The sequence below is a fragment of the Bacillus rossius genome, chromosome 12 (assembly GCF_032445375.1).
Source record: "Bacillus rossius redtenbacheri isolate Brsri chromosome 12, Brsri_v3, whole genome shotgun sequence".
NCBI lineage: Eukaryota > Metazoa > Arthropoda > Insecta > Phasmatodea > Bacillidae > Bacillus > Bacillus rossius.
The window spans coordinates 18,961,026-18,973,377 of record NC_086339.1 but is presented as its reverse complement, the minus strand read 5'-3'; the positions used below and the strand labels follow the sequence as shown (position 1 = coordinate 18,973,377).

The 12,352-nt window shown below is 39.3% G+C and overlaps 1 protein-coding gene across 1 annotated transcript in view; it reads right to left on the bottom strand.

Moving 5' to 3' along the window:
• The window catches only part of LOC134537649 (phospholipid-transporting ATPase ABCA3-like), a 91,298-nt gene that overhangs the window by 14,118 nt on the left and 64,828 nt on the right, over positions 1–12,352 (bottom strand). Inside the window, exons 15-21 of the mRNA XM_063378319.1 lie at positions 11,069–11,318; positions 9,031–9,164; positions 6,419–6,633; positions 5,035–5,199; positions 3,162–3,395; positions 2,429–2,705; positions 1,315–1,440 (exon numbers count right to left, since the gene is read on the bottom strand). Of these exons, the coding sequence (XP_063234389.1) occupies positions 1,315–1,440; positions 2,429–2,705; positions 3,162–3,395; positions 5,035–5,199; positions 6,419–6,633; positions 9,031–9,164; positions 11,069–11,318 (1,401 nt within the window). The remainder of the gene's footprint in view (positions 1–1,314; positions 1,441–2,428; positions 2,706–3,161; positions 3,396–5,034; positions 5,200–6,418; positions 6,634–9,030; positions 9,165–11,068; positions 11,319–12,352) is intronic.

Sequence of the window (12,352 nt, the reverse complement as noted above, 5' to 3'; positions counted from 1 at the left end):
GCAGCTTAGAGTACCTACTAGAAGGAAGGAAAGGACTTGATCATTTCTCAAACTGCATTTATGGTACGTAAACAACAAAGACCATGGTACGTACAAATGGTTTGTAAAATTTTCAGTGTAATTGCTTACCTAGTTTGCAATTGGTTAAGCTGAACTATAATTTTAACTATTAACTTTTATTGTTTTCTCAGATATTTGATTGGTGTTCACTTTCAGTAGAAATAGAATCTCATTTTATTGAACTAACAGAGGTCATTTTAAATATTTTGTGTTAACTGTAATTTGCATACTGATCAACCATATTTAATATTTGATTATTTTGTACATATGTAATATTAAAGAACTGTAATTTTAATTGAAAAAAAAAAAACAACAAAAAATCATACCTGAATGCATCTGTTAATACGGAACACAATCTGAGCAATCGCAGCTCTTAGTGTGTGTGGGTTGATGTATATCTATAGTCACACACTCTCTCTCTTGTTCTTTGTAGTTAGAGCTTTGTCATCCTTTTCTCCCCTATCTACACTTTCCCTTTCTCGTGACTGTTGAAGAGAGAGAAAGACAGGGAGAGCACGTGCCCAAAAGGAAGGACGCAATTAGATGACAAAAGGTAATGACATCCACTGGTAACTCGTCTTTGTCCAATATCCATGTCACCTGACACAAAAGAGGTGAGAATGTATGCAGGTAATCGTGTGCGGGGGAAGGGGGGTGGACCAAGTCCCTACTTCCTAACAGGACTGCCCCACGGAATTACCGGGCCTTAAATGAATTATCTGCAAGCTGCAAGTAATACTGATTAATCATATTTAACATTGAAGTTAGCTTGTGAAAAGCTGTAACCAATTGTATATTGTAACACTCTTGGTAATTGTTGATTTTGTGAATTTAGAGAATTAGGTTTTAATTTATTTTGAATTGAATTATTGTTAACTGCTTTTGAGTAGTTTAAAATTGCGCGCATCAGGTACGTAGTTCAAAGTCTGAATAAAGCATTCATATTCAGAAAAATGTGATAGCAATTTCACTCTCAAGTTGTGTTACATTGGTAAAGTTGAATAATTAGTTTTAAATAACTAACTTAACAAATCTTTTAATTTAAACCATTTCAGGATTACAGAACTAAAAGTTTGAACTTACAAAGGTTGGTTAGAATCTGAGACCTGTTATAAAAGTCGTTTAGAATTTTATGGCACACCTTTCATTCTTTATCAGTCTCAAAAATATAACAAATAAAATTACGATATAACATCAAATTTAGATATTTTTTTCTCTAAACCATTTCAATTGTCTGATTCGCTTGTGCTGTACCTGTGAAGGCATTCCACATGACAACTCTGGTGAAGCCGGTTGATGGTGACATGTAGAAGTAGGACGCCAAGTACATCAGAGGAAGCATGCCACAGCCGAAACTCACAAACAGCACAAAATATCTACCTGCAAATTAAGAGACATTCAAACACATTTTTTACTGTCAGCCAGTAATAAAATAAATCTCAAAAATTTATAAAAAAAATTTTAATTGCTAGGCCTGGACAAAAAATAAAAGAGGAGCATTATAAATATTATAAAATTTTTCTTTTAGTATTTTGCAATAATCGAGCATCACAGAACCCTTCACAAAATATTAATTCTCCAAATGTATTTCGTAACATGCTGAATTGTATGTATTTTTATTACCATTATGCATGCAGTCTCAATAATTAAAGCTTATGAAAATAATTTCAAAATATTTTACTATCAAACTAATACAGTATTTGCTTATATGTTTACCCTTAGCACGTAAAATATAATAGGTACAAATTACAGAGAAATCTTTAAAATAAAAAAGATAAAGCTTATAATGAATCATTTTAATAAGATGGCCATTCATTCAATAAAAATTAACTGCAAGTGAAATAAAAAAAAGTGTATATACCACATTTCTGTTAAACAATATCCATGTTAACTCTGAATTACTTTTTTTTTACTTCTTAATCTACATTAATTTTAATATTTTATTACTTAAAAAAAATATGTGCAATCATAATACTGATTATTTCAAACATTAAGACTCTTCACTTCAACACTCCTATAAAAGTATATTCATAACTTCAGTCACAATTAAAAGTATGTATGTTCCATTTCAATAGCTTTATTTCAATCATTACTGTAACGTCAAGGTGAAACCATGGTAAAAACACATTATATAAGAAACCTCCTTAAAGTAACGTTTGGTGTTTCATGATATGCATTCTTCAGAATTTAATGTTGTAAATATTTTCGCAATTAAAAAATGTAAGTTATTTACCTTCTTTTTCCTACATTGTGTCCTCAGTAGATTGATTCCTCTCACAAAAAAAAACAGCTATTGTGGGAATTTAAACAACATTTAAGACATATTATTTTATGCCTGCAAAAATTCAACAAGTGAAACTTCACGAACCCAACTGGTCGGGCGTGTGGTAGCCATCCTCGTGAAACGCCAGCATGGTGATCAGGATGGCCGTCGTGACCAGAACAAACGAGAGCATGTCCAAGAGGTACTGGACGCTCCAATACGTGAGCACGCCGACTCCCGACACGAACTGCAGGTGCTTGGACTTGCTGGCCCGCTCCTTGATCGGGAACATGACGTAGAAGGCCGTCACGAAGCACATGGCGAACGTCATGTTGAACGCCAGCTGGAAGCCCAAGTTGTTGGCGGTCATCTGGAAGCCCGCCTGAAATCAAACGTGACGTACGGACAACATCATATGGAATTGCGATATAAAACCAATACAACACCGGAAAGCATGTCAATAACATCAAAATGCAAGTTAACTCACCACGAAGTATCGAAATGAAACTAAAATCTTGAAACCGATCAGAATTTTTAATGAAAACTTAACCCATATCACAAAAAAAGAAGTAATATTTCAATATATTTAAATCAATGAACGTTATTGATTTAGCGTGAAGTCTGTACCAAAATGAATGTTTGCATTTTGTTTGTATTGTTTATATGTTGTCCTTGTATATATGTTTCGTGCCCACTGCTAAAGCCCTCGGCTGTTGGTGGGCATGTTACAACATTAATAAATAAATAAATAAATAATAAATAGATTGAAAAATGTTTTACTTATTTTGGTGTCTTATAAAATGTACATATCGGCGATGATGAAAGAAAGCGTTCCCACCTTGGTTTCTTGCAGGTACGGCAGCGGGTGGTTGACGGTGCTGAGGGAGTAGTTCTCCCCTGCCACCCACCGCAGAGCCACGTTGTGCAGCATGCCCAAGGAGATGGGCGGGCTGTGCAGGGGCTGGTTGTTGAAGAACCCCGTCAGCACGGGGCCCCGCGTCGCGCCACCTCCGCCCGCGAATGTCGCCCCCACCACGTAGTTCTGCCGCACCAGCATCAGGTGCCGCTCTGCCTGCGAGAGAATCACCTGCTGTTTGAATGTTGCTGAAGTAGGTATGATTGTCAGGGTCAAGATATTATAGTTTTATTTTCAGGTCGATTTCGTATTTAAAACAAGAGGTTTCAGTGTAATAGTTTTTATTTTCATTAAATGGTCTTTATTCATAAAAATAATGTATTATTCAACAACTATGAAATTAGAATATTTCTTAATATATGTATTCAACCAAAATAGTCCCATTTCGATTAACACATGATGCACTTATAAAATAAAATCATTAGTAATAAACATTTCTAAAACAGAACTACTCAGAATAGAAAGCCTATTTAAAAAGAACCATACATTGTACGATAAGCCCACAGTAATGTTGGCAGCAAAATCCACGTACTGAAGCCTCGTTGGGTTACATGCAACAAGACTTCAGCAATCATGGAAGCAATTTCTAATCCACATATAGTATAGGTCCGTAAAAAAAATGGTACCATGATGGAAATGGGTTGCTATTATGATAATGAGTCCGGTCACATGTAAAGGCAGATAGAAAAAAATATTCGTGGGTGCATGGACGCACTGTGTGTTGGAAGTCAAACTTAATAATTAGAAGTGAAACTTCACAAAGTGGTTGTAGTTTTGCATCATCTCAGCGCTACTGCTGCCATCTGTATTTTTGGCAGGTAACTAAAACATCATACATAAATTCCCAGATTCGACGAGCTTTAGAGTTAATGCTAGTATACCTAGATAAAAGTGTTTTCAAATTTAAATAAACCTGAAAATTTAGTTTATAGTTGTTTTAAAAAGCTTCAGAATTGTGTGTAATGTGCAACTGATATATCCACACCCACAAGGCCTCGACACACCTAATTGCTCAGTGTTGCCAAGGTAGTCCAAGTGGAACAAACATGATGTCAAATAGCAATGCAGTTAAACTCAATGCTTTGAAGGTTAAAATTTTTTCATTAAACTAAATGAAGTTTCACTTCATAAACAATTTCAAAGAAGGGGTCACTCATTAAACAATCAAACAATCACATTCATTACGCATAGAAAAAAAAACATGTAAGAAACTACTACTCCAAAACTTGCTTCACTACCTCGAGCAAATATAGACCAACTAAACAATCCCTAATTTAGATAAATGCATCAAGAGGCCGATATCATTTTCAGATGTTGATTTCAAGAGTGCTAAAAATAGCAGGAACAAACAGACGGTGTTATTAAATACTTGAAGCAGCAAATGGTCACAGTTTCGTAGTGAAATGTGTTGTATACTGCCCATAACCATGAGCATGATCAGTACGGAACCAGAAGGGGGGGGGGGGGGGGCTAAGGGGCTCAAGCCCCCTCCAAAAGCATCTGGGTCCACTATTGTTTTAGTGTTTGCCTTGATAAAGCCTAGCCTCAGCTGGGTCAAGCCCCTCCCAAACCAAAATCCTGGATCCGCCACTGAGCATGATTATTCTAATATGTACATAGTTTATCATGGTAACCGTCATAACAGATCCACTGTTTGTTCCCGCCCGAACGTGCACCAAGGTTGTTCGCGTTGTTGCCACGTGTGCCTTGGAGTTTTCTCATCACCACCTTGTGAGTACGCAAACACCAGACAGTCTCGATACGTAGGAGAATGCGACAGGTTGCGAGCCCTCACCTCCGCCAGCATGAACCTGGTGATGTTCGGTGCCGTGCCCGGTGGCAGTCCTCGGTTCAGGTCCACCAGGCTCGCGGGGTACAGGTCCTTGTAAAGCTGGTACGTGGCGGCCGCGTCGGAACTGCTCGACAGCAGCGCCACCGGAGTCAGAGGTTCGCCATACAGCTGCAACAGAAACAAATACATATTGTGGAAGAGCTTTCTTGAAAATTTTCAGTCATCAGTTCTTCCCTAGGAAAAAAACCTCATGTGTGAGTTGCAGCCAGAGGGGCTTTAGCCCCTCGAATGGTCAGAACACTTGCTGCCTAACATGCCTAGTTACATTCCCAGCATTGTAAAAACCCCAATGTTTTTTTCGCAAATGGAGAAACATGGAGGATGTTGCCATGAGCCAGGTATTTTTCTCCTACCCAAGCATTTATTCAGTATTTCATCCGCATCTTCTGACCTGACATCAATAAGACGTTAGTTCTAATTCATTCGTCCCTTCATTCATTTCACGAAGGAGGTGACATGACTTCTGTTCGGAATTGAATTTTTTTTTTTGCAGTTTTGCCCAGAAAACTTCCTTTATTCCAGTGAAAATTGCGATCAGAAGGAGTTGGTTGTATCACTGTCTTGTCATTACAAAAAAATTAATGATCATCCCGCAATTTGATTTCCATTGCTCTCTTGTAGTTTTTTTTTGTTGGGTCACAAATTTTCTCACCAGATAATTTTTTATTTTATTTGAACTGTGAAAGGTAACCCAATTGGCCACTTGGACGACTTTTCAGAACTTTTAGATGATATTTAATAAATATCTATTGAGAAATGACAGAGAGCTATCATGATACGTTTAGAGGGAAAGCCCTTCAATAACAGAATCGAACAGAAAACGAAGGAACCAACACGGCGCGTGAGAGCCTGCCTTAAGAGGCCACTCCAGTGTTTCAGGGGCACTACGCAACCCGCGTTAACCTCGTAAGATTCAATGCTATTTTCATTTTGCTTATAACTAATTAACTAATATAGATTTCGAAATGATGCTTGCTTCATATGTAAGACAACTATGCTCTTATCAAAGCCCCTTTCTTCAAAAACGTGCATAAATTATGGCTTTATACTAATCTTTACTAATATGCATATGTGTATTGTCTAGGTTTGAACCATAATTTATGCACGTTTTTTTGAAGAAAGGGGCTTTCATAAGAGCATCGTTGTCTTGCATATCAAGCAAGAGTCATTTCGAAATCTATATTAGTTAATTAGTTATAAGCAAAATGAAAATATAATTGAATCTTATGAGGTTAATGCGGGTTGCGTAGTACCCCTGAAACACTGGAGTGGCCTCTTGAGGCCCTCGGACGAGAGAGAAGAGAGAGAGAGAACGCCGGACTCGCACCTCGGGCGACAGCTCGATGGGGGGCAGGTCCCTGGAGCTCTGCCACCGCTCCACGACCAGGAAGGTGACGGAGATGTTGACGACGGGGATGAGCAGCTGGACGAGGAAGAGCACGCCCGTGCGCCAGGCGTGCAGCGCACTCTTCAACGCCACGGCGCGCAGCTGGTTCAGAGCCAGCCGTGCGCCTGTCGGCATCCACCCGCCCAGCCCGTCCGCTGAAACACGCCACAGCGGCACACATATATGCCGGTGGTTTTGGTTTTCTTTTATACAAATCTACAGTCATGAGCACACGCAGAATTTCATGTTGCGAGGGGGAGGGGATAGAACCACTTTACCTGCCGTTTACATTTTAATTCTTTCCTTTTGTTGGTGGGAATAATTACATTTTTTGGATTTGGGGGAGGGGATGTATTCCACAGTTGCGTAAGCCCGTCTACATTTTCATTTCGAGACTGATAATATTTTGCATACTAGATGTTTAAAATAAAGCTAAGTTACTGTCTATGCATTGCTACAACATGGCTAGCCACGAGGCCCATCCAGACGGCACGCCAGCCTGCAGGAGGGGCATGTTGCAGGTGGCGCCTTCCCCTCTCTTACCGACGTGGCAGTCCGATTAGCAGCAGCTCCACTCTACCTCTCTCCAGGGCATCCGCATGTTTCCAGAGCCCCGTCTGTGTGAAGTGGCGTAATTAGGAGGCCACTGTTTTCATACATTAAAGTGATTAGGGGATTTTTAAGACACGTCACTTCGGAGGTCTACGAGACTATTCAAGGCCAGAATTTTGCAGGTTATATAGGATGACGCCGACTTCCGGAGTAAGGGAGTGAAAGAGGTTGGTGGCATCACCGGCAAGCGAATGTGTAATTGGTGAGAGCATTGAAGTGAAGAGGGTGAGTGACCCCTTGGCAAGCGATAAGCAGGTGACGAGCAGGTTTCGTGTGCCAAGATTGGTGCATCGGGACTGTGTCACGGTGCAGTGTGAAGCAGTGTGTTGGGACCGAGGTGCATGGTAAGAGACGAACAGTAGAGAGAGCCACTGTCGAGCCAAGCTCCAGTGGAGAGAGTGAAAAATGGAACTTAAGAAGGTGTGATTATGTGCACAGTCCGTCGCTCATCATCCACCTTCACTCACCAAGGAGTCACTTGTCCTCTTCACTTCACTCACCTGGAGGCTGGCCTTGCAGTTTTTATACCCCTCAGCCCCCTTCTGGAATGGTCTCGCACCATCAGGGTCGACTTAACACCTGAAGCTCCAAGAAAAATGGCGTGCTAGTAACGCTAATTCACTCAGGCGGGCCTCTAGAAACGTGCAGAACCCTCAAGAGCCGCAGAGAGATCACCGAGAAAGCGCTGGGGAAGGAGGAAGCGGGGAAGGGGGGTAGCAAGGAGCCATTGCTTATCGGATGAGGCGCACAGCTTACTGGCTAGCCAGGCTGCTGGTCTGCCTCATGGCCTCGCCTCTAGTATATACATGTAATATTTAAATGAAGGAAAATTTGCATAATATCTTAAAGCAATAAACCTATTGCGTTACACAATAGAACAAGATACCTTCAAACCTGACCCTAAGAGACTCCAAACACTCATGGATCTTGTCACTTCTCATAACACTCCATCTTTGCGCAGATAGTCGGTATGTTTGCTCACAACTCAAAATGGATCCCAACATTTTCTGAAAAGATCTACCCACTAACTCACTACAGATAATTCCCTATTCCCAAGGAAGCAATGGACGTTTTTAATTCTCTGAAAGAGGAAATTTCTAATGCCATAGTAGGTTCCTTAGATAGATGACAACATTCCATTTGTCATTGAAACTGGAGAATATTTCGGTAAAAAATCGATAATCTGATAAAGTCACTTATCGTGGTGTCTAATCGGCGGGATTAAAGAACCTTTTTTTGTATATTGGAACATCCAAAGGAAATGCAATAAAATGAAAATAATTGCATGAAAATGCAATAACCCACTGGCTGGTGAAGTGGAGCATTCAATTTCAAATCATGCCCAAAATAAAATAAACTTTTTGGTTTTTTTGTAAATTATTGTAATTTTTGAGTTTGGATCTGAAATAAAAAAAGTTGTTACACATTATAGATACCATGCTATTAAATTGCTATTTATGAAAATATTTTTCTACAAGCATTTTATAAGTTTACAAAAAAGTAAAGTAAAATATTATGTTTAATTCCATTATTTATTTTTTTCAACTCCAAAAGAACAATTATAAACAACATAGTCATGATGTCAATACTAGTTTTCTTTTCATTTAGTTTTTAACAAAGGTTTTCAATAATTTAATTTTTGTTACATTAAAAATTGACAATATTGACAGAATCTTAAGATATATTCTATTATTAATATTATTATTGCTACTACCACCACAAAGAAGTTTAAAAAATAATTTTTTTTTGTGGTTGTTAATGCTAAAACATTTTTGTATGCATTATAAAGATATTCTTGCGAGACGATCCTAAAAAAAATTATGTGAGACCACAGCAATACACACTGTTAGTAACAAGAATGGTCTGTATAAACCGGAGTTGTTACCAACTTTCATACAAAACGTATAACTCTGTAGCTAATTTAAGCAACTCATACTAACCTATATCAGTTTTCAAGTCATTTGCAGCCTTCCCATTGGGAATGTGCCGTGCCATGTTCATTTTGAAGTCGTCTGCGCCATTTTCATGGCAAAGATTGCCATTTTGAGGCAACATGTCTTGTTCTTTCCCAACTCTGAAATGCAAACATTCAAGAACAGTGTCGTAAAATACTTTGTAGATTATGTTTCAAATTTAATGAAATTAGTCCAAACCAAGTAGTGGTTTTATAAAAAAAAAAAAAAAAAAAAAAAAGTGGTTATTTTTTAAATAACGTATTGTTAAATAGAATATCTTAATATTTTAATGAAAGGTCTGATTCTACCTACTCTAATAACAACAATAATTTGCTAATTAATGTTTCTTGTAATTTAAAGGAACAAAAAAATTATATAGGTACTAATTAAAATCTTATCATTTAAAATATCTGAATAAGTTGTAATTATACCTAGCTAAACACTCTTCTAAAATTAAATTAATTAGTGATTTGTAGTCAAAATAATAAAAAAGGAAATAAATAAATTTATTATTTTAAAAAAATTCCTATTCTATGGAAAATCCTCAACCGTACTGTAAATCCCCATTCTGTGGGAAACACTCTAGCTATGGAGAATCCTCCTCCTGTGGGGAAATACCCTTTCTGTGGTGAAGTCCCAGTCAAACGCGCAGATTTGCTGGACTTGAGTTTTTTTTTATGATACAACTTTTCTGGTTCAACATGAATGGCAGAAAGTGGGATGCTGTATGGGTTTCATTTGAGCATGCTGAAAACCAAAGTAACTAATGTAATAAAAAAAAAGTGTGTTTAAACAAAAAAAAAACTGATTCAAACCAAAAATTCAAGTTGTTTGTTTATTTAAAAAAAAACTGTTTTTTTTCCAACCCTGGTTAAGAGGCTGGTCCAGACCCTGAGCCCCAGCCACCACGTAGAGGAGCTGACTACGGCGAGACTATTCACATGACGTTGCGGTGGTCTGCCGCTCACTTCCGCAGCACAGAGGTTTGAAGGGTCGATACAGCCCCTGGTACTGAACCCAGGGAAGGATACTCCCCACCAGTGATACATCCTTGACCCGGCAAGGAATTGAACCTTGGTTAATCGGCCAGGACCTTTAACCGCTGAGCTACTGAGTTGAATTAATCCAGATACAGTGAAAAGGTATTTAATCCAGCGTACCGTTTTTCGGTACATTCTACAATCCGGCACCAATCCAGGCGCTTGCGCTCAGATTTTTGAAGTGAAACTACTTTGGGTGTGATAGGAGTAAAATTTGAATGCAACATTTTCATAGACCAATAATTTATTACAAATTATTTTATTTGTGAAAATGCAGCGTGTAAATTGTACCTCTATTATGGTGGAGTAGGTATTGAGTAGGTATAAAAAAAAAGCTTTTATAAAAATAAAAAAATTACACCAAAAAAACTATGTTTTAAAAACGAAATTGGATTAAACATAAAACCATAAAATCTTGTCTCTACTAATCAGGCATAGCCGTTGTCCAAACTGTGCCGGATTAATGACCTTTCGCTGTTTAACATCCAGCTATAAATTACTTACTTACATGATCATTTTTGGCTAACGTAATTTTTTTTTTCTTCATCATGTGAACACAGTGGTGGTCCAAGCTTCGAACTTTGGAAAGGGCAGATATGACTGGAAGGTTTTTTTTTGGTATGGAATTAACTCCTAGTTAAACTAAGAGTCCAAAGTTGTGAAAAATTAATAGCCCTTAAAAGAGGCTAATTAAAAACTTTTCTGACATCTTTTAAAGTACTTTACAACACTGAAGATTTAAAAAATTTTTAGTAAAATTTCATTTTAAAAATAACAGTAGCACTAAAAAAAAGCCAAATAATACTTTAGAAACCTGAGCCGACTATAGCTCAGGTGCGGACTGAAGTAGATTTTTTTGTCATCCCTCTCCTTATTTTAGTGTTTATGTCGGGAGGGAGAGGGGTTAAGGTTCTCCCCAAGAACCGCCACTGTGCGAACGAAGGTCAGCGAGTCGCAGCGTTTGGTACGGCACACGGACTCACTTCATGAAAATCTCCTCCATGGTGGTGAGAGCGAGGCCGTAACTCTTCACCCCCAGGCAGGCCTGCTTGTCCTCGAGCTCCCGCAGCATCGGCTCGAACACGGCCGACTGCCGCTCGTCCAGCAGGTAGGACAGCTCCGAGGCGGTGCTCTGACCCGCGTCCACGCCTGGGAGGTACCTCCGCAGCAGCCCGGTGACGGCGTGCGGGTCGCAGTCCGGGCCTTTCACCACGACCAGGTGGTAGCCCGTCCCTGCGTCGGAACCAACAAACATTACCGGACGTTCCCAGTGACTGGTAACTGGAGGCCTTACTCCCAGCACATGTTGATTCGACAACTCCTTAAAATTATTCGAGCTCGTGACAGGTATTATTCATCAGCCTCTGGATAACCTGTGGTCAGATCAACCTGGAGAAGGCTTTCGACCGAAGCGACAGAAAATGGACGATTGAGATGCACTCTCACGTGTGTGTACGTGTGTACAAAGCTGTGAATCAAAGCCATGTGGTTTAATTCAAAGGAAATTGGTGAAATCACACTTTAATGAATATGCTATTATTAGAGATAGCCACTGTGTTGATATACTATGGTGTCCTAGTTTGTTCGTACAGGTCTGACTATGCTAATGAATCAGCCATATCCAACCAGAGAGCACACAGCACAATGTGAGCTTGACACCAAGAAAAGTGTCTCGACTTGTCTTTTTTGTTTCAACTCGCACACTGCCTGATACCTCAAACGTATGGCATGCAGTGTGTCATGTATCCACGTGCAAATATTCTTGTTCTGCCTGTTAGTTTACGGCTGTGCAATCGCTCGCCAGTGCGTTGTTTACGACGAAGCACCGTTCCGAAGCAGTAAGATGTGTTGTTTTAAACGAGCCGTGACTAGAGACCTGCAAAATTCGCGGGTTCATTTCGCGATATGCTACAATTTCAAGTAATTTTACCTTAGCGCTGCTTCTACCACTGGTTCGCTGTTAATCTGGATTAATGAGGGCCAATTATAGAGACCCTCGCTCAAAGGAGTGTCAAATCACAAGACACTCGGTCACGACGACTCACAAGTAAGCGGGAAGCCTACAACTCACGTAGTTTCGGTTCCCTACCACGTTCCTGCAACTTCGGATTTCTCTCAAAAATTGAAATTATAAATATTCGAAGGGTTAAGTTAGGTTAGGTTAGGTCAGGTCAGTCACAACATGCTTGTTTTCATTGGTAACTTCTGATTCAGCGGCTGAAGTGGCGTTAATACCAAAACGCAAAATTTCGGAAATCTTCGGAAAT